Source organism: Agelaius phoeniceus, chromosome 6, assembly GCF_051311805.1.
Source record: "Agelaius phoeniceus isolate bAgePho1 chromosome 6, bAgePho1.hap1, whole genome shotgun sequence".
NCBI lineage: Eukaryota > Metazoa > Chordata > Aves > Passeriformes > Icteridae > Agelaius > Agelaius phoeniceus.
Genome location: NC_135270.1, coordinates 61,178,819 through 61,201,632, shown reverse-complemented (window position 1 = coordinate 61,201,632; position 22,814 = coordinate 61,178,819). Strand labels below are relative to the sequence as shown.

The following is a 22,814-nucleotide window of genomic DNA, read 5'->3' as shown; positions in this document are numbered from 1 at the left end:
GCTCCAGACCCTTCCCCAGCTCCATTCCCTGCTCTGGACATGCTCCAGCCTCTCAACGTCCATCCTGAACTGAAGAGCCCAGAACTGGGCACAGCTTGTGGTGGCCTCAGCAGCGCCCAGCACAGGGGACAGTCACTGCCCTGGTCCTGGTGCCACACTATTGCTGCCACAGGCCAAGGGCCACCGACCTCTTGCCCACCTGGCCAAACCTGGGCTCGTGTCCAGCCACTGTCAAACAGCACCCCCAGGTCCTTTCCTACTTTCCAGACCCTCTGCCCCAGCCTGGAACGCTCCATGGGGTTGTCGTGACCCAAGTGCAGGACCTGACTCTTGATCTTACTCAACCTTGGACTCTTGGTCTCAGTCCATTGATCCAGCCTGTCCAGGTCCTTCTCCAGGGCCTTCCTGCCCTCCAGCAGATCCATACTCCCACACAGTTTGGCATTGTCTGCAAATTTGCTAATGGTGGACTCAATCCCCTCAGTCAGATCATCAATAAAGACATTAAACACCACTGGGCCCTACACTGATCCACCAGTGTGCAGCATCATTCCCCACTACTGTTTGGGCCCAGCCATCCAGCCAGTTCTTAACCCAGCCTAGGGTAACCTGTCCAAGCCATGGACTGACAGCTTTTCCAGGAGTTTCTGTTGAAAGGGAATTTAAAAACCATCAATTTTCAACCCAGTGCCATGGGCAGGTACACCTTCCACCAGACCAGTCCAAGCTGGCCTTGAATGCTTCAGGGATGGGACAGCCGCAGCTTTTCTGTGAAGTCATGCCAGGGCCTCACCACCCTCAAAGGGAGGAATTTCTTCCTAATACCTCATCTAAATCTTCCTTCTTTTAGTCTACATCGATTCCCCTGAGTCCCATCCCTACCTGATCATGTAAAATTCCCTGCTCAGCACAAGCTGCATCTGGAGAAAAGGGAGATGGCAAATTAAGGAAGAAATGCTGGAGAAGGCTGTGCTGTGAGAGCCCTGGGGAAGGGAGGATTGCTCATACAATCCCAAATCAATACAAATTGGAGCCTGTCCAAAGGAAACAGCAAGATGAGAAAACAGTTTGAGGAGAAGATCACCCCACTCTCCTTTCCAAAGGTCATGTACAAGTTGTTTCAGTTTAAGCAGTGACACCTTGCAGTAAAGGCAAGCTGGGGTGACATTGCTGCAATCATTTCCTCTGGAGCAGAGTGAGGGATGATTTCCATAAAACCAACACCTGCCAAACTAAATAATATTTTCCGGTGTTATCTGCTGGAAAGCTTTATACACAATTAATGGAGTGTCACAATGAGAGATGAGCAGAAACTTTATTTCCTTCACCAAAATACAGGAAAAGCTGTAGCAAATGAGCTGTCTTTAGGAAATCAGCTGTTGCAAAGATAAAGTTGATGTTTCTGTATAAAATCACTCATCTCATCCACAAACTACTCCCAATAAAAGCACTGTGGCGTCATTATGACCCATGAAACTTTGATGTGAAACCCAGAAAACAGATTTTAAAATAAATTTTAGTGAAGATGAGCCCTGAAAAACCTGTTCTAGTGGAAGGTGTCCCTACCTGTGGCAGGGGGATGGAACAAGATGGGGTTTGAGGACTCCCAGCCCAAACCAGTCTGTGATTCTGTGACTCTGAGATTAATAAGAAGGTGCCAGAACACAAGGCCAGGAGAGTGTGGGGTGGGTACTGCAGCCCAGGCAGCTGCCCTGAGCCATTCCCAGCTCTGTCCCACGAGCCTTCCCATTGCCTTGCAAGAAGGACAGACAAGAAGACCACTGGGCAGTGAGAACATCAGGAAGGGCTGAGCCTGTTGTGGTTTCCTTCCAGCTCAGGGTGACAGGATGGTTAGGAAGAGAGGCCCTGGCAGTGCATCACAGCCACCTTCCAACCATTCCTCATCCCTCAACTCCTGAGGAGCCAGAAACAACAATTTCTGCAAAGCCTCTGCAATAACAGCTTTCCTTCTATCACTTGATGCTTCTTTAGCCTTATTTATTTGCAAATTGTTTATTTCTTATTTGGAATACCCTTGAGCTGCACAGTCACACTTATTCCCACAGACATTGGAATGGACTGTGCTGGAAAACACCCTGGTGCAGGTTTTTCCAAAGCCACCCAAAGCCAGTTTGCCTCACAAGAGCTGTGGGAGGTAGAGAAACAGGATGTGTGCAGAGATCCTGTTATACCTTGGGGCTGGGGAATGCAGGTTTTCCTCTGCAGTTTGATCCATTCAAGGTAGATACTTCTGTATTTGATGATTTCTTGTACATGAAAATGTTGTGCAACAGGGATGTGCAGTCTCAGAAGTAAAAAGGTGTGTCAGCCACATACTTGCATTTGCAATTAATCCTGGTTCTGCCTCGAGGAATGCAGTGTTTTATTCCCTCGGGTGCTGGCATACAATTCAACTGCAATTATCCTGTCAGGAAAAGAGGAAGGCAGCTGTAATCTTGCACAACAAAGATTTCTGCACTGAAGGATTTCTTTATCATAGATTTTATTTTTTTTAAAGATAACACTAAAGGAAATGAAAAGTAAATTCTGTAGAAAATGGTCTAATCAATTCTTATTTCACATCCATTTGGTATCTCCAATCAAACAATGACTGAGTATCTTCTCTGATTAAACTTTGAAAACAATGCCAGGAAGCCACAGAGGAGCTCTGGAGATGGCCCACAGCTCTTAATGCACTTTCCCGTTAGTCTGGACACACTGAGTTTAATCCTGATTGGAATCCCCAGGGAAAATGTCAGTGTCTGTTCCCTTCATCTTAAATCCCTCTCAAGTACTTGTCCTTATTGGAAAACAGCCGTATAATCAGTCATAATTCAGTGTGTTACAGGCTGTTCATGAGGAAGATGATTTTGGCAGAGAACTGTGAGGAAAGATTTTGGAGCAATTTCTCTGAATTATGCACAGGTTAACCACATCCTTCAACATTAAAAATTGTCATTTCAATTACAGATATCAAGGAGAAATCTAATACTATTGAGCTTGGTAATAAAAATCCCACTGAGTTTAATAGACTTTACTTACTGGGTTTTCAGGAGAGGAAAAACTGAGTATATATCTACAATTTAAGGGGCTCATAAAAAGGAGGGGGAGGGACTTTTTATACAGGCATGAAGTGACAGGACAAGGAGGAACAGCTTCAAATTGATAGAGGGCAGGGTTGGATGGGATATTGGGAAGAAATTCTTCCCTGTGAGGGTGGTGAGGCCCTGGCACAGAGAAGCTGTGGCTGCCCCTGGATCCCTGGAAGTGTTCCAGGCCAGGTTGGACAGGGCTTAAGAGCAGCCTGGGATAGTGGAAGGTGTCCCTGCCCATGGCAGGGGATGGAATGAGGTGAGTTTAAGGTGCCTCCCAACCCAAACCATCCTGTGCTTCTGTGAATTTAGCAGAGACTCTCTGAATATCTCTAACAGAATCCAGCCAAGGTGACCTTCCTGCACCCCTGTAAATGCACATCAGGAGCAGCCAGAGCACAGAACTCCTCACCCACTTACCCCCTTTATCCACTAACAGACATCAGTTCAGTCTTTGATCAGCAGGGTAAACAGATCCCTGAACTTGCCAGTGCCCCTTCCTCACTGGCAAATACCCTTTCCTATTGCACTAATTAACTCACCTCCAGAATCCCTGCTTAGGCTCTTCCATTTAGTAGTGCTCACATAAACAAATTAACATGATAAATTCCATTGCACATGAAAGCCAGTCTCAAGAGAAACACATTTAAAACCCAATTTCAGAACACGAGTGCTGCCAGGCATCTCACCAGGACTCATTACAGAATCCACTCGTGGCCCCAATCCCTCCAACATTCATGGTCAGATGGCAACAGTTTCCATTTAATAGGCTAAATACTGAATACTCAACCTGTCCTCATAAATAACAGGGTTTGTTTTTCTCATGCTGGGTAGAGCTCCTGTTAATGGCTTTCCACACAATTGTGAGCATGATAACAGTGTGTGGACAGGAAGAGACCAAGAGCTGTATTTAAAAAAAAAAAAAAATTATAATGCATTTCAGGATTTGGCTGCTCATCAACAACAGAAGGGATTTTCCAAAACATTCTGCATTAGCCTAGCTGTAGTAGTGGTGGCTCCAAAAATGTCACCCTTAGTCCTTAGTTCTTGGAATGCCAGAATGGCTTGGGTTGGAAGGAACCTTAAAATCGTCCAGTTCCACCCCCTGCCATGGGCAGGGACACTCTCCACTAGACCAGGTGCTCCAAGTCCCATCCAGCCTGGCCTGAACACTCACAGGGATTAACATCCTTATTGTTTCTGCCCAAAAGGAGGCAAGATAGACACCACTTCAGCTTTGTATCAGAAAAAATAAGCTGTGGAGGGCTCTGACTTTGGTCTTTCTGTTCTCCCACACACATCCCTTGTGGCCCTGAGTATGGCACCTTCAGGCCCAATGTGTATTTATACACTTAAATCACACTAAATAGGATTTCAAAAGCCTCCATCCACATCTAAATTCCTTCACAAATCTTGCTTTTGATCTCTCCAGCTACATCCGTATTACCAAATCAGCTCAAAGCTGTACCAGTGCTAGAAATCCACCCCACTGGTTGTTCTTGATATTTAAAGTCCAGCTCTGCTCTGGCTGCAGCTTCCACCAGTAACCTCAGGCACGGGGAGCTGGGTGGAGTGGCTGACTCACACTCCACATCCACAGCCCCTGTGCATGAGGGCACAGAGCCAGTACCTCCAAGGTTTTAGGACTAAACCACAGGAATGAGGCAGCAGCAGTAAAGATGCAAAAGTTCTCTGCAGATGAGAGCAGCTTTGTTCACCTCCCAGACAGGGAACTGGCTTGTATTAAACGGTACTTACAGACCTTGGAATGGGGCCATCCAAGGAAAGAAGGGCTCTTGAGTGGATGCTTCTATTTTTCTATTCTCCCAGTAATACAGCTATACAATTTGTTTTGTACTCCTGAAGCAAACAATTGCACAGTCACAGTTGGAGGTAGGGTATAAATATTGTCTCTGGCTGATCCCTTGATCCTGTCGTCCTCGCTGAATTAATCACACTCACAGATCAATCCAGGATTTGTTGCTGGCAGAGCAGATGGCCAGGCAGACTGCAGTTGTGAGCAAGGCAGGCACGTTCTCCTTCCAATTATCCAGCAGCATTTTCCAACAGTGGATATTTAAAATTAGACATTATTTTGAACAAATGTTAGATCTCTCTTGTTCCTTCTTCAGCTCCATAGGGGCAATGACCCTTGATTTTTGCTCTGCTTCCATGCTCATAACACTCAGCAAAAGTGCAGGATGGCTGGTGCCCCTTTCCCTTTCAACTGAATGTTTTCTGCCCCATTTTCTTCTGCTGTCTTCCCATTTTCCACAGAAATGAGGTGACAACACCAGCTGCTGTTTAGCACAGGGATTTCAAGGGTGCATTATATTAATTGCTCAGCCAGGAGGGCTCCAGGAGAGGGAAGAGAAGCTGCATTCATGGGGCTCATGGCATGGAACAGCAGGAATGGGGGTGACAGTGTGTGCCTTTCAAACAGCCTGGACAGGACTTCCCTGTCACAGGAGTAAATTTGCCGTGAAAGACAGACAGACGTGCTGTTCTCGCAGTGTTTACGTCTGTTCTGCAGGCAGAGTCCCTCTGGATGATAATTGCTGCTGTCTCCCCTCTGTCCCCTGCTGAGGAGCTGTGAGAGCTGTCAGGGGAGTTTCAGCCCAGCTCCATCAGTTCTCTAGGAGACACCTCAGGTTGCTCCAGAGGTGAACAGGGTTAACCCAGAGCATGTTTGCAGTCCCTGCAGGAATGAAACACGACAGGACAGTCCAGAGGAGACGATCCCCCCATGCGGGGACACAATGGGCCACTCTGATTAACACATCTATGCAAAGGCATCCACATCATCCCCTTGGCTCCATGGCTGGAGAAAAGACAGGGAGGTTACACAGAGCACGGCGAGGCTGCACGGGATGCTGCACACACACACTGCACCAGGCAGCCTCCTATCCACACAGGATCACAGCATCCAACAGCACCCAAAGAACAGCAAACATGGAAAAAAGCCTGCAAGACCTGGGAGGGGAACAGTGCCCAAGTTTACACTGATGTGAGCTCAGAACCATGGAATCCCAGAATGGTCTGGGTTGGAAGGGGCCTTAAAGATCAAGTGGTTCCAATCCCCCTGCCCTAGGCAGGGACACCTTCCACTATCCCAGGTTGCTCCAAGCCCTGTCCAACCTGGCTTGAAACACTTCCAAGGATGGGACATTCACAGCTTCTCTGGATAATCTGTGCCAGTGCCTCACCACCCTCACAGTCAAAACGTTTTCCAGATATTCAATCTAAACCTACTCTTTCAGTTTGAAGCCATTCCCCCTTGTCCTGGTACTCCAGGCTGTTGTAAATATTCTCTCTCCATCTTTCTTGTAGGGTCCCTTCAGGTGCTGGAAGCCTTCTCTTCACCAGGCTGAACAATCCCAAGTCTCTCAGTCTTTCCTCACAGCAGAGATGCTCTGTTCCTCTGATCATCTTGGTGGCTTCCTGAGGACTCACTCCAACAGGTTGATGACATGCCAGCACTGTCCTAACCACCTACAGAGAATATTCATTTCAGTATTTCACCCTTTGCTGCTTCCCACAAAATGAAAATAGAAAACTTGAGGTATGCAGTTGCTTAGCCTTATGCTCGACCTTTCAATATAGAAAGCAGATACAAATGTGTATTAATTTGAAAAGTTAAAAGCTAAAGCCAGGGGTCTTTGTACTTCAGAACTGTATTTATTAAAACAATGCTGGAATTGACATTTCCAATGACTTGAACACAGCACAAACCAAGCCAGTGCACTCCCTTACTCTGCAGCCCAGAGAGAGGATGCCAATTCCACAAGAGGTTGATCCCAGACACATACTTTGAGAACTACAAGTCCTTTTCCCTGCTGTACTGTAGGAACCCATGTGTCTGCATGTCTGGCAGTTCAAGGCTGCTCTTCAAGAACACCAGGGCTGCCTCTCAGATCCCAGAAAAACTCTCTCTTCCCCAGCAGTTATCATTTAAACTGTGTTCCCAGACCAGCCTCGAGGCCAGCTCAGCACACAGGACCAATTCCCTGGGCTCAGTTTCCTTCTGGAGGAGGTGGGAACAAATGACATCTTCTCCACAGCTCTGCCTTTGTTGGCAGAGAAGCAGTTACCTACCCTAAGGGAAGCCCTGCAGAGGATGGAACCAAACTGGAGTTACACACATAGAAGCCAAATCCAACACCTCCAACATTTATAAGTCCCTCTGCGCAGGCTTTCCCACAGGAAGCTGAGCTTAATTTCTTTAGACCTTCTAGTACATCACCAAAACTGCAGCTGACACAACTGTGCCAACTAACAAGTGCAGGGAATGACCCACCTGTCACATCTTCAGTTTTGCTCCAAGGGGTGAGGCCCACCTTAAATCCTCAGCCCTGTCATACAGGAGTGCAGCTGAGCCAATTCCAGCCACTCTCAGACCCACAGAGTGCCTCATGTCCTTCCCACAGCCCCACCAGCCCTCCCTCTCAAGGCTGCTCCATGTCAGTTCTGCCTCTCAATGGCACTGTCAGAATCTCACTGCCTGTGCCTGGCTTCCCACCCTCATCCACACCTAAACAGGAAACTGCAGGAACTTCACTGTGAGGAGCCTGGGAGAGCCAGCTTGTATTCCAGTCAATGAACAGCAGCACAGGCAGACTCACACACTGTCACACACAGACAGCAGCTGCCCCAGCTTCCATCCCTGGCAGTGCCCAAGGCCAGGCTGGACAGGGCCTGGAGCACCCTGGGATGGTGGAAGGTGTCCCTGCCCATGGCAGGGGTGGAACTGGCTGGGATTTAAGGTCCCTTCCAACCCAAACCATCCTGTGATTCTTCTTCCAGCTCCTCCAGAACAAATTACATTTTTGCTCTTCTCTGTATTGTTCCCATACACCCTGCCAAGCCACAGATCTCCTTAGCAAACTCCCAGCCCTGGGCAAGCTGTCTGCACAGCCCTGGAAGGGAAAGCACCACTGTGAGATGCTCAGGCTGCAGGTACACTGCAGGCTGCTCCTGCTCTGCAGGTTCCCCATTTTGATCCCTACTCCCCACTTTGTGCTTTGACTTTAATCACCACTCAATTGACCTTTTCATCAGAACTATGAGAAGCCAATGTCCTTTCCTGAATGGAAGCAGCTGCCCTTCACTTCATATCCCTGATGTCCTGGCAATTCTCTTTACTCTGCTCTTGTTTTTATGGCCTGTGATGTGGCATTACCAATGAACTATTGCCCATTTCCTAGTGAAGCACACTCAGTGACGAGCAGAGAATGCCACAGGACCCCACAGGTGACCTTCTCCTCCCATAGGAGAGCCACTTATTCCCCTTTTTTTTCCTCCTTTTCTGGAAAACCATTCTTCTCCCTTAGCAGCTTTTTCTTCCCCGAGCTTTTGGCAACAGATTTTGCCTTTCAGTGACTGAGATGCCTTCAGGAGCCAGATGTGCTGAAGCAGCTGTGCATTTTCTCCTTCACAGAGTTCTCTCACCTGGGAGCAAAGGGGTTTATTTCTGTCATGTCTAATCAGTGGCCTATTAATGCAGTTCCTTGGTGTTCACAGAAACAATCTATGTCAGGTACTGAAGCTGAATTCCTGGGTTATACTTGGCAGTTTTTTCAACAGTAGAGGAATCAAAGTCTCCAAAGATCACAACAGGATGAAACAGCAAGAATGCAGAAAAGAAGGGCTTAAATCAAATTAATGCAGTGGTCTCTTGAGCAGGAAAGAGATGAGCCAATGTCTGTGAGAAGGTAAGAAAAACTAAGTTCCTCTGTCTCCTTCAAGCTTTGGTTTCCTTGACAGCTACTCTAACACTGTTCAGGGGGCACCTGCACTCTTTATTGTATTCCACAGCTCCAGGTTCTGCCAGGAGCCTTGGGGGAGAGGAGGAACAGGGAAGTTTATGTGACATTCCAGGCTGACGCTCAGCCCCACGCTGCCTTGCACCTCATCTGGAGGCAGTGGGAGGTCTGTGACACAAAGGTGCAAAGCAGCAGAGCACAGCAGTTCCCTGCACTATTCCAACAGCTCCTCTCCTCCCCATCACAGCAGATGGAAACAGGAATTTTATGTACAACAGCAAATGAGGGAGCAGTTGAGACTGAAGACACCTTACAAGTCCAACACAAACTCCAGGAAGCTGAGAAAAGGAGGAAGGTCATACCAAGCCTCACCAGATTTCCCTGTCACACAGGGACCATTTTGCAATTAAAACAGGGCAACACAACCTCTTAATGAAACGTTTTATTTAAACCAATACAAGCACCATGCTTAGCAAAAAAAAGATTTGGTTTAAAGTAAACATGCAATGTGAAGTAGCAGAGACTAAACAGCATATGGAAGTTGTACTGGTTACTGGTATTTTCATGGAACTGCCAAATTCTCAAATCTGGCTGTGAACCTCTCACACCTTTTAAGACAAGTCTGGACCACAGAACAAACACAAGAGTTTCACTGAGCCCCTTCTCATCTCCCACCACAGCTCCACTTCACAGGCACTACATGTATGTAGAAAAACAATGTTCATGATGTTTATTTTTGGAATGCTCTGAAGTAAGGAATTGAATTCTCTTGCTTCTGCCTGTTTGAGTCAGACCTGTCATCAGTTTAACATCGTTTCTGGACCAGCTATTTTACAGTTAAAGATACAAAAATGGAATCCTGGTACAAATGCCAAGATGCTCCTTTGGAGAAGTGAAAAAGGTGTCCACACCTGCATTATTGCCTCCTTTAATAGATCAGATAGGTATTCATGATATTAGAAATACACTTAAACCATCAAATACCAGCATTTACATTTTTTGTTAAAAATATTCAAAACACTACAAGTCTATTTCATGGGCTGACATGCAAACTCATGCTTTAATTCAGCTTACCATCAGTGAACAGGATTATAAGAGCTGTATCCCAGCCATCTAGTCAATATTTAAAGCAAACCTGATTAATTGTGGCAGAAGTCTCCCTTGGAGAGACCTTTAACTCCAGACCGAGGATTTTATGGCCAACTTACTAACTCCTGAAAAATAGGAGCTCCCAATGGAAAATGCTGACTCTCAGACCTTTAGCTACAAAGGCTCCCTAGGCTAATTTATGCTGTCCTTTAGATGTCTCTTTAGAGGTCTGAAAATTCAAGAGAAATGTGTGATTACAGATGGGCAACTCACCAGCAAAGCCCAGCAGGAACATACTGGCCTGAACATGGACTCATCTGCCTCCCACTGAGCCTAAGGGGGCAGCAGCACAGAACACACAGTTCTACAGATAAGGTGGGGAAAGATGTTATGAAAACAAGGATTATTTGTGCAGGAAAGACCTGGACATAATGATGTCTTTTGTTTAATCAAGTTAGCACTACCTGCATCTCAAGAGCCCAGGACAATTAGCAGCAGCCAGTTGTGTCAGAACACTGCATTAAGACCAAAGAGAACACAAACAAGGCTGGAACAGCAAACACCCTCTGCACACTCATCTTCCCAGAACCTGCAGCTGCTTCCACAGCTCAGCCAGGGAAGCAGGAACAGCTGCCAGGCAGGGCTGGCTGAGGAGCAATACTGGTGGGCTGAGCAGCATCAACAGCACCTTCCAGGAGAAACTGGGCTTTAGCACTCTCACGAGGATCTGTTTGCTCCCTGCAAGGCTGGAGGGGCAGCCCCCAAGGCAGAAAGTGCTTAAGTGAGGCACGAGAACATGTGAAGTGGAAGAACTCAGCTGAAGATTCAGCTGTAAGGAATAATGTTTTCTTGGCAGAAGGGAGAGCAATCCAGAGATGAAAGGTCAAATTTCATCATTTCATGCAGCAGCTCCTCCCTTCCCTCCTGATACAGGCCTCTTGTACAGTTATTTTTGTGCAGACCTGTGCAGGCAGCAGTTGGCTGCTGGCAGCCCACCAGTGTACAAAGTACAACAGACATGATTAATCCAGTTTTTCCCCACTGCAAATCAAGCTGAACATTCCAAGCAGCAGCTTCCCTCTCGCCCACACTGTACTTTGACATGCCTCACCTTAGTACAATCCCCAAAAAACCTCAAAAGAGATTCTTGCTGTTCCCAGACTGATGCTTGGAATGACACTACCCTTTAAGCCAAAGTCTTATTTATACAATGTTTGTCACAAAAGACATGGTTTTTATTGATCTGCAGTACAGAATGATCAAGCAACAGTTCCATAATCAACATTTTTTCGTCCAGGGAAATGAAATTGTTTTTCCAGTTCAGTACGTTAACACAGAAATTGAATTACAAGCACTTCTTTCCCGCACCAAAAGATCGATTTAATTGGATCATTCCAACATGTATTTTGAAAAGCTCCTCTCAAGTCAGATTTATGTACAAATAAATGAGCAATAACATCAAACTAGGAAGAGATTTACCAACACTGAAAACCTTTGCAAATGAATTCCTTGTGATCTTGCAGGAGTTAGTGTCTTACCACTAACACAACCTACGTTGACAAATGAAAAAATAACCCCACTTTCAGCAAAGGTTTCACAGCATGAAATACTGGCCTCCAAATTTAACACTGCATTCCTTCCCAGCGAGCAGATTGGTTGGGGCAGCTGTATTTTAAGGTGTGTTATCAACAGGAAGCTGCTCTTACGCAGACACTTGTTCAGAAGCACAACAAACACTCACGGGCAAGATAGGGAGAGGCTGTCCCGTGAGTGCTCCTCCTGCCACGGCACGTGCTGAACGTGGCCCACATCAGACAACTACTCTATTCAATATAAAACAGACCTGTAAAAAGACTGGTCATTTATAAAAGTTAAATACTATTTTCACATTAGATTTGCTGTTTCAAAGAGATGAACCGTTAAGTAGATGAAAATCAAATGATCACTTATGCAAAAGCTTCATCTGGAATGTAATTTTGACCAAAAAGCCATTAAGAAAGTTAGAGGTTGTAATTAAAGTACTCAAAAGCTACGTGTGGCCAACTTTTATAACAAAAGAGATAAAAATCGTTCATTATTGTGAAAAGCTTTAACCTCCTGACTCCTACAAATGGAGCAGATGATTGGAATTTCAAAGAAAATGAGGTTGGCTTTTTGTTTTAACAGATGTCAACTGCAGCACGAGGCACTAGGAACAAATATTACTTGGATTCTTTAACAAAGTTTTTACCAAATTTGTAAGAAGTGGCAGTGTAAAATTCTCAAGTCCTTTTAAAGCTAACAAATGAAAGGCACACAGTATCACCAGGTGTTCAGATAACAGGAAATGAGCAGAGGTAAACTTCTCAACAGTGTCAGAACAGAGATGCAAGAAGAAATCTGGTACAAGAGGAACCAGAGTTGTAGTTCAGCCCTTAGTTATCAGCTAGTTCCTGTGAGACTGTATTAGCATGAGAACTGGACAGTCAAAGCTTTGCCCTGAAATTTAGGAAGATTGACTCAGGCAACTGAGGAATTACTGGAATGACAAAAATTAGTTCCAAGAATTTGAGACAGTTCACATGGACTCGATGGAAAGATAAATGGATGGATTTGCAGTACAAGGATTTTGACTTTTTAATACCAAACAAATGCTTCCAGGGAGCTTCCAACAAATGCTTCAAAATTGAGAAGACATTAAGTCAAAAATTACTCTGGTAAGTGACAGTACATAAATTCTGCATATAAATGGCTAATGTGTGTCGTAAGGATGCATTTGTAGCTCAGAAAAAGTTAGCGTCAGCTTCCAAATGATGTTTGTACACGGTTATAAATCCAGAACTGAACTATTTTAGTTACAGAAATATTAGTCACAGGAGTGCAAAAGGAGTCCCTGCAGAGGAGTATTCCCTTTTAGCAGGTACAAATAAGGAAACACCTGCAAAGATTTGTTACTTCAAGGAGACAGACCTGCTATTCTTTGCACAAACTCTGCACAAGAGAGATACTGCAGGAGACAGCTGTGAATACAGTGCATTGCTTGGATGTAAGTACTCATGTCTGGTTCCAGTATCACCAGGATGGTACATAAATACTTAGAGGTTTTCCTTAGTGGAAAAAGCCCAGTTTCTCACGCAGCCATTCTTCAGTTAGGTCTTCTGTATTTCTGATTTCGAATACCTAAACAAAATGGCATTGCATCAATTCCTGAGGGATGGGGCTGGAAGGGACAACACACAATGCAAGCAGCACCTTTCCACACACATTGTCTGAGCTGCAATAAACCACTCACCAACCTACAATTTTCAGGTGCTTTCTTGAAAGCATCAGATCAGAGGAAAACACACGAAACTAAGTGGCAAAAAACATCACTAACATGAACAAGAATCTTATAATGCTATTTCTAGGCTTTACTCTTATCCCTTAAGAATATGAGAAAAGCACATGTGCTACATTTCAAAATAACCCTGAAGTGGCCCCATCTCACATGCATTATCTCAGCAAGATGGTATTTTGAAGAATACAAATAATTTAATATCTGGGTTGATTTAAGCCCAAAGTTCAGCAATTTTACTCAGTGCAACACACAGTTATTTTTTCTTTCAACTGAAATAAATTCATAGTAGCCAGTATCACATTGTTTTACCTGTAAAATACCTCAAAATAGAAAACTTGGGAAAAAACCCCAACAAAATCCTAAAAGCACAGAATGGTTTGGGTTGGAAAGGGCCTTAAAGACCATCTAGTTCCAATCCCCTGTCATGGGCAGGGACACCTTCCACTATCCCAGGTTGTTCCAAGCCCCATCCAACCTGGCCTTGGGCACTTCCAGGGATGGAGCAGCCACAGCTTCTCTGGGCAAAACCCCAAAAACAATCTAAAAACTACTAACCCAAAGCTTTGAGAAGTCTTTAATGAAGACTTTAAGCAGAAAACAAGGTCCAAAACACCAATATACTCATTACATTCCATGTGGGAAAGTAACTGGTTAGGGTTTGGGTTTTGTTTTTAATAGCCTGAAGAGAAACAATGTTAATTATGATTGATTACTGGAGTCCATGAGATGCCCAAAGACAAAAGTCAGGTAATTTTACAAATTCACAGGCCTTCAAAATGGAGAAACCCCAAAAATCAGTGTTACAAGAACAGAACAGCTTAACAGGAACCAAGCTAAAATGCAAGTCACTGGAGGCTGATGAGAGAACTCAGCTGAGTCATGAGCAAAAATCACACCAGGAGGAAGTCACAGCAGGAGTTAAAATGAAACACAGCTCAGCAAGTGGTAAGAATAAAGTACATTTGAAGAGCAAGCAGGCAATCCCAACTGGAGACAGCCTGTGTTCTCTGCCTTCAGGAAAGATGAATGAACCCAGTCCTGGACTTGCATTCAAAAGCCATTCAGGCTGAATTTCTCCCATTTCAGAAGTGATAGGAACTCCAACTGAGCTACTTCCCAGGCTTTCACCTTCTTCTCACCAGTCCCTTCTTCTTGCTTACTGAAAACTGTCTCTTCCTCCTTTCTATGATATTTATCAGGCCTCCAAGATGCAGCCTCAACAGATCTAAAAAAAGATTTCTTGGGGCTGTGCTGATTGTTTCTGCCATCTTCTGCTGCCTTCCTATTGACTCCTGTCAACCTGAGGTCTAATTGAGAACAGAGGCATCTTCTCTTACAAGGTACAGCTGGAAGAGGCAAAAGCTGGACGGAGCTTGGAGCAGCCTGGTCCAGTGGGAGGTGTTTGAAGGAATGAACATTAAGGTCCCTTCCAACTCAAAAGGACTCAGGATAAGAAGACCTGAAGGGAACAGTGCTATGGGGAGTGCTGAAGTCATTTCACATGGTATGAAAAACCTGAAGCAGTTACTGACTCTATTAAGCTTTACTGCTTGAGGCAAAAAGGAGTCCAGGTGCCAATTAGGCAAAAATTTCAAAGATCTCCAATATGAAAAACAGGTGACATTTCTTTTCTAAAATATACACACAACCAGACCTAGTGAATGCAGTGATTTCTTCTGGTGTCAGTACTGGAAGAATCCAACACAGGAAGAAATTGTTCATCCCTTGGCACATGTTACTTACTCTGCAGGCTGTTCTGCAAGCATGCAGCCCCAGGAACCAGCTAAACTGATCTACACCACACTGAGGCTTCAGTCTATTCTTCCCATCAGTAAATTCCTCCCCCACAGCAAAGATGTCCATCCTACTGAGGGATATTTTTGTTTTAGAGAACACTGTTCCTCCTGGTGTTTTAAGGTACAGAAATCTCCACACATACTCCTCCTTCAGCTCTCCTAAACCAGACACTGTTCACTGTAATCACAAACTCTCACAAAACCCTTCTTGCCATTGGTTCAAGCAAGACACAAAACAACAATCTGCAGTGAAGGGGGAGTTAAGTCAAAAGCCAGTTATACCTTAGTGAGTTCAGCTGTCTGTACAAGCTTATTCTTGCTTCCAGCATACATCATCTGCTGCTCAGGCTTACATCCTGAAGTTATGGGAAAAAAAAAAAAGAAGGAGATTTTAAAAAATTATTTTGACTGCAACAGTTCCAAAATAAGTTTGGGGTTTTTTTAAGAATTCCAAACTGAAAGCTAAAGATAGTCACAGGAAGATTCTCAGGTAGCTACAGAAGAATATGCTCAGGAGTTGCTAAACTCTTTTATATACCTAGCTACTCTAGCTCTGAGAAATGAAGGGTAAAACAATGCAATCAGTTTATCTTCTCCCAGGGGATAACAAGGATAATCCAGTAATACCAGCAAGATACACCACTACAGTTCAGAACACAGATGGAAGCCCAGGAGCAATTCAGCTCTGTAAGCCCAAACCAAGACCCAGGTTATTTGGCTTCTATTAAAATGACACAGTGCCCTGTGCAGGTCAGTTGATGTTGAGGGCTGCTGTGGCACAAGCAGAGGATGCTCTCAACTGCTCTTTACAAACCTGGGATGATCCAGGATTAGTCTGTTTCTCCTGGAACAGCTCCCCCAGCACTTTCACATGCTCAGATCTGAGTTAGGGAGCCCTCTCTTCCTCCTTTTCCCCCACGGCTGTGACAGCCCTTTAGACTGTCCCCTCACAGCATCCTCTACTGCTGCCCATTACACCCAGGCCCCCCAAAAACTCCTCTCAAATCTCATCCTAACCCTCCTAAAGTCCTGTTCCTTTCATGGGTAGGAATGAAAGGAAGAGGATTCCAAGATCCTCAGAAAGAAATGGGTTCCCATGTCCTTGTGAGATGAGAGGAATTTCCTCCTCCCAGTCACTTATGTCTGACTAGCAAGAGACAGCAGAGCAGAATCACCCAGGAACACAGGCAGTGTCCTCCAGCCCTCTCTGTGCTCACTCCCTGAGCCTTACAGGGTCATGTTTTGAGGATTCCCCAAGATCTGAGGAGTAACCAGGTTAAATTAGATTAAACCTCCATGAGTGGATGCAGAGTGCCCCAGGCCCTGCCCTTCAGAGGGCTGCTGAGCACACTGACAACAGGCACATTTAGGCAGACACACCTTCTGGCCAGCTAGGCAGGAAACCAACACTCCAGCTCAGCCTTCAGAAGTGGGAAAGAGAGAATCTCTTCTATCAGACATCTGAAGTGCCCTAAATGTGAACCTCAAAGGCAGGAAAACCTCCTTGAGAGCACTAAGTACTCAGTTTTATCTTCCCTAGAAGAAAATATTCCCAAATTTACAACACACAGTAGCTACAGAGTTCACTCACCAACTGGACTGGAGAAGATAAAGCACAATGGATAGGAAACTCTTCCATCTTCATGCTGGTACTTGTAGCTATACACAATAAATGTTTTTTCTGAGGTTAAAGAAACTAAAAAAAAATCAATTATTTTAGTAGGAGATAATCCTCAGTTATCAGAGCCTGATGCAGGCAGAAGTCAGTGTTGCATTTTAGATGATGTTTTAATTTGGCAATAAAAACCTCACTGTTTTGTTTTCACTTCCACATCTGACTTTCAGAACTGGCCCTGCCTCAGTGTGAGGGCTGTCTCTGTAGTAATGTTTCACATCAGAGCTAAAAATCACCCTCTCATCACAAATATTCCTCTTCCAACTTTGTAAAAAGCCTTCCCACACCCACCAGTGTGGTTTTTGCTTTTAATGAAAGCCAAATTCTTTCTTTGCTGACCAAGAACTTCGTTGTTTCAGGTGTTCTGCTCAATTTGAACTGCAGCTTTAGCCAGAACTTCTGTTTTACAGCCTCCCACTGCACTGTAGGCATGAAAGGCAAGATTCAGAACAGCACAGGGAATGGTGCCAGCCAGCTCTTGAGGCTAATAGGGCAGGTATTTTCCTCACATGTAACTTAAGTGCCCCTTTTATTTCACTGGTTAATTTACTTCACCCTCTTTTGTTCTTTTTTCAAAACAGGGATTCCTCCCTGGATCACATGCCCACAGCAATTCCAGACTCAGTAACTGCAGCAAAACAACAACAGCCACATCCTGAGAAAGTACCAAAACACATCCAGAGTGACACAGGCAGTACCCTATATTTAGAAGTAGCCACTGACTGGTACATTTTACTCACTTCTTTACATTACCAGCCACTGGTAATGTAAAACGTGGCTTTGCTTTACTTCCCCAAACATTATATAGTGTAAAAGGAAATCAAATGTCAGGAAAGGCTTAAATGAGTCATTGTTTCAGCAAGTGGTACAACAGTTCAGTGCAGCCTGAGAACTGATCCCTGGGTTATTTCACAAATGAAGGATCAGCAAGATCACACTACAGCAATTATTGGCCTAAAAAGGTGAAGTCCAACACTTTGAACAGCTTCCAGGAGTGAGTAAGTCCAAATGGCAGCAGCATGGGAAGGATATCGAGGTTGTCTCTCAGGCAGCTCATCCTTTAGCTCATCAGGAGAAATACCCTGGTGACATTAAACACAAGCAATATTTGAGCAAGTACCTCACACTGGAAGGTTAAAGCAGGGTAAGGGACACTGAAACACCTGTAGGGCAGATGTTATCTACAGGTGAACTGATAAGGACCTCCCAAATTACTACAGCAGTTTAGGAAGATTTGTGTGCCAATAGACTCCTATGACTAAACACAGAATTAATGTTAGCATGAATAATCACCCCTATTTTAGGCATAATAAGTTGAGCAAACATTTTTGGCTTTAGTTGGCTATGCTGGCAGTTACCATGCTTTGCCAACCCTAGTACTAAATAAGTAAGCACACACTATAAAGTAAGTTAAAATCAGCTACATAAATCAAAAGTTTGAAAATTTGAGTCCTTCCTCCTTCAGCAAACAAAAAAGATTCCTCATTACATCTGAGTGTTACATTGACATCTACATTCTAGGGAACAAGAGCCCTGGTTAATGCTCAAATCCCTGGGAAGGATTTAATTTTGCCCTATGGACCGTTAAGAAACACCACACACTGGGCTGACCTTATTATGCCACCCATCAAATTTAGAGTCTGCAGGGGATTAGCAATCCTGCTTCTAATTGATGGCAGACCAGCTCAGAGACAAATGCGCAGATCTACGTGGAAACACAGCAGAAATCTCTTCAAAAAGCCAGCAGGTGCCAAAGATGCTTTTTACATCATTAAAACAGCTTTAAAATTAACTTTTTTTTTTGGTGCAATTAATTAGTCAACTCAATTGCTTCTGCATAGTTTCACTATTAATGGTGCTGTGCTTTACATGCAGAGTGACCATGCATTTAAATAAGCTCATGACCCAAATTAGATTAAGAGTTTGATAACAATTTGAAACTAAGGCAGTACCTTAGAGACAACAATACATTGCAGGCTGAAGATACTCTTATTTACAATTCATTTAACAAACCTCATGCTCCTCATCCAGCACCACCAACTGCTTATCCTTGTCGATTTTCACTATAAATCAAAATAAAACACAGATCAATGTTTTTTTTCAATCGATTTACACAATGGATGCATGAAGCTTTTTAGCACTCAACAATTACAGTCCTTGTGATTCTGCTTTTCTTCTTCAGTGTATCCCATGACTTCCCAAAATCATTTTACAAACAGTGGTAGACTCTGAGCCATAATTAAATATAAATACTCTGCCAAAAGCAGATGGAGACTTGAATCCTAAGAACAGCACTGTTTTATTGTTAAAATTACAGGCAGGATTGAAAGTGCTGCAGCTCAGAGAACAAACACTCCCCTGGCTCATGTTTACCTGATACAGCAGCAATCTTACACAGGGAAAAGAGGAGAGAGGATGTTCTGACAATTTTTGTCAGGCACGTTTGGAACTTACTTATAATGGCAGCATTGTTGGTCTCTTTGCGAAATCGGAATTTTCTCAGTTTCTCCACCAGGTCTTCGGCAACATCACAAACCACCAGAGATTCACTCTGCAAAAAGGAAATGGCACAGGGGAGGGAGAGATAAATCCTTCCACAAAGTGAAACGGACCAAAAAAATCCCTGTGTCACCCACATCTGTGCATAAATACTGAAGAGGGCCTGCATGCAGCTTCTCCAAAGCTTCAGAGCATCACATATACCAGAAAAAATGTGGGTGAAAGGAAATTGGTTTTTTTAAAAAACCACATTAACAGAACATTTATCTGTTTTAATTTCCCTCTTCAAAGCCACACAGTTAACTAGGAGTATTTATTAACTACTCCTCAAGTGGGATTATTCTCAGAGCTCTTAGAAGTCAACTTTACACTTCAGAAGTAGATTTTATACTTCTACACTTACAAACAAAATTTTACACTTCATTTTCCAAGCCCTGAAATAAGGGAGTCCTTTAGAGCAACAGCAAATGGAATCAAGTAATTTAAGCATTTAACCTAGTAAGAGCTACTATTGGTATTTAAGAACAACATTGTCCTTGTTTATTTTTACCCACAAAAATATTGAGATTCACACACACAGAAAGAGTTTCAGACATTTTAACCCACAAACATGCAGCCATTTCTCCCTGTGCACACCAAGCTCTCAGAGATGCTCAAGTAACATATTAGTCATCCCACTGAAGATGAGGAAGGAAATTATTGTTTCACAAGTAGCCATGCAGGTTATCTTCCCTTACACAAGCAAATTCTGAACTGCACCAAGCCAACCACTGCCATTTCCTGAGCAACATTTTATACACAAAACCTCCATCTCCAAGGGGTTCATGCCAGCTTGATAAAGAAGTTACTTAAAATCTGCAGCTTAAACTGTATTTATGAACTCCCAAGGCATCAAGAACTTTGTACCAAAGTAACTGTATTTCAAGGTTTCCTTAAAAAAAAATTCCTCAGATAAAAATAATGTGTAAGATTACCAATCAAAAGCTCTTGCATTGAGACAAATCACTGCTTTTAAACCACAGTGTCACTATTTAAGCTCCCAGTTCTGTCTTCTCGTGTTCAACATTGTGAGATTTCCCCCAAAAAGCAGATGGGTGGCTCTGCTTCCCCACTTCCAATACCCCACGTTTGTTCTTGCTCCTAAAAAGGTTTCCACCTTGATCAAATCTGGCACAAAGTTTCATCCCTGTGCTTCCTCTGGACAGCTGGAGAGGAAATCAGGCTCTGCTGTGACAGCAGAGCTCAGGCACTGCCTGTACAGTGTCCCCGATTTTGCTTGTTTCCCCTAAACATCAAAGATCACCCTTGGCTCCCTCTGATCAGCAAGTGAGTCCTCTGACCCAAACAGGTTAAACTCAATGATTTAAAAGGTCTTTTCCAACCTAACTCGTTCTGGATTTTGTGAAATACCTCTACTATCCAGTCTCACTCATACAGGGAAAAAGACCCTAAAAAACACTTTAAAACATAAGAGAATTCAGGGCTGCATTCCATAGCTGAACTTGTATTTCATATAAAATGTCACTTACACCCACTCTCACTCACCCAGGAGGTCTCAATTTAAAAACCCAACAGGACTCAAGGCTGCATTTCAAAGCTGAGGTTATATTTTATATAAAATACTCATTTGTGAAGGAGGCTTTTCTCCCAATCCTCTGGGGTCACCAGCTTCTCCCAGCAGACAAGCCATGCTCCTGCTCACACCTGTGCAGCCACACGAACGCAAATCCCTGAGGGGATCTGAAGGAAAACACTTGGTAACATCAGATTCAGCCTGTTTACCGGGGCTAAGCCAGCTCACCAACGCTTGGCTTAACAAAAACTGAAGAAAGGCGAGGCAGGATTGCTGCACAGGCACGGGTTACACCTGCCAGCACCACAGAGAGGGTGCTGCTGCTGCTGCTCCCCGGACCCTCCTGTGCGGATCCCCCTGGGGACACCCCCTCCCCTCACCCTCAGACTGACAATAAACGTGAATCTCCCAAAGTGCCTCAAGCACGGCTCTCACCAGAGAGGCACACAGCAAAACAGCCCAAGATTTGATCAAATTTGCTTTGCAACTCCTCCTTCCACAGGAGGGTTCAGCTCCCCAAACCTTTACTAAAAGCAGCATGCATGACTCTTCCTTTCTCCACAGCCATTACTTTACCCATTAACCAATATTAATGCAAAGTACCCCACAGCATTCATCCACCAGTCCTTGTTTCCCTTGGTCTGTTCCAAACCGGCAATCACAGCTCAAGTTCAAATTCACCACTCGGGTGAATGACTTCAATGAGCAACAATCAGATGTTCTTCAGTGAATTAGCTCGAATCATTACAAGACAACCAACAACCAGGCGCGACCAAGCCATCAGTCGTTTCACAGACACATAATCAGTTCCTCAGAGGTCAGATCACGCGTTTTCCTGTTGATTATTCTATCATTTCCCTATCGAATCTTTCTGAATCAGCTAACTATGCACCATTTCAGGGGTGAGCCCCTTCCCGGCCGAACACCCCCCTCCCTCCCCTCACGATCCCCCGGGTCCCCCCTGAGGGAGCGGCGCGCGCTCCCCCCTCACCATCTTGGCGCGCGCACCAACCGCAGCCGCTCGCGCGCCGCCGCCGCCTCCTCCTCACTGGGTTGCGCCCCCCCCTCACCGCGCCTGCGCGGTGCAAGCCCCGCCCCCAACCTCGCCCTCCGACCAACCAGCAGCGCTCCGGCGGGATGGGCGGGGCGGTGTCACGCGCCTACGGGCAGCGGGGAGGTTCAAGGCCGCCGAGGGCGGGAAAACGCAGGATCACGTGATCCCGCAGCACCACGCCCCCCGTTGCTGTGCAGCCCGGGCCACGCCTCCTCACTGTTGCCATGGCAACCCGCGGGCTCGCCCTCAGGCGCCATTTCGCTCTGAGGGGATCTGGGGGAAGCGGGACGGGACGGGGTGGGCTCGGCTTTACAGCTCTTAATGTGCCTTAAAAAGGGCAAGGACCGAAGGTTTAAACCCTGGAATTGAAGCATGGCATGAATCAGAAGTTGTGCTTGCTGTGCTTGTGTGTAGAAGTGGAATTTAGTTCTGGAAGTCATGCGGGGTCTCAAGCAACACAAGGCACAAATAGGAGCAGCCAGAGCTAGGCACACGCTACTTGTCTATAATGGACCTTGATGTGAAGCTCTCCTGATGCTGGGGTGAATATTTAGCCTTTTCCATGCCGCTCACATTTTTAGATGCTGTTAAAGCAGAGAAAAATGCACTTTAAGGGATTCTATAACGGATTTAAGAATATAATTGCTTTCCTCAGAATGAAAGGACAGATGCAGCCTTCACATCTCAGGCACAACTTCTAGTGACTTACACTAATGATTTAAACACCAAATTTATAAGATAAAACTGCAGATTTTCACCAAGGGCTTCAGCAAACACCACAGAAGTGCAAGATTGCTGAGCAGCTATTGGAGCCTCACACAAAATCACAGAATGTCCTGAGGTGGAAGGGACCCAAAGGGATCATCGAGCCCAACTCCTGGCCCTGCACAGGAAAACCCAAAAATCCCATGCTGTGCCTGAGGGCATTGAGCAAACGCTCATTGAGATCTGTCAGCCT

The 22,814-nt window shown here is 44.9% G+C and overlaps 1 protein-coding gene across 2 annotated transcripts; it reads right to left on the bottom strand.

Moving 5' to 3' along the window:
* Positions 1-1,367: 1,367 nt before the first annotated feature.
* On the bottom strand, positions 1,368-21,887 carry GMFB (glia maturation factor beta). Of its 2 annotated transcripts, none has more exons than XM_077180862.1 (7): positions 21,794-21,887; positions 19,185-19,281; positions 18,744-18,793; positions 17,763-17,812; positions 16,647-16,729; positions 15,338-15,411; positions 1,368-2,425 (listed from the first exon to the last, which is right to left on the bottom strand). In XM_077180862.1, the coding sequence occupies exons 1-7, from the start codon at positions 21,794-21,796 to the stop codon at positions 2,411-2,413; spliced, it is 372 nt and encodes a 123-aa protein (XP_077036977.1). In that variant the 5' UTR covers positions 21,797-21,887; the 3' UTR covers positions 1,368-2,410. The 2 variants fall into 2 exon arrangements, with proteins under 2 accessions (XP_077036977.1, XP_054491200.1); XM_054635225.2 differs by lacking the exon at positions 1,368-2,425 and adding an exon at positions 9,282-13,102.
* Between the last annotated feature and the right edge of the window lie 927 nt (positions 21,888-22,814).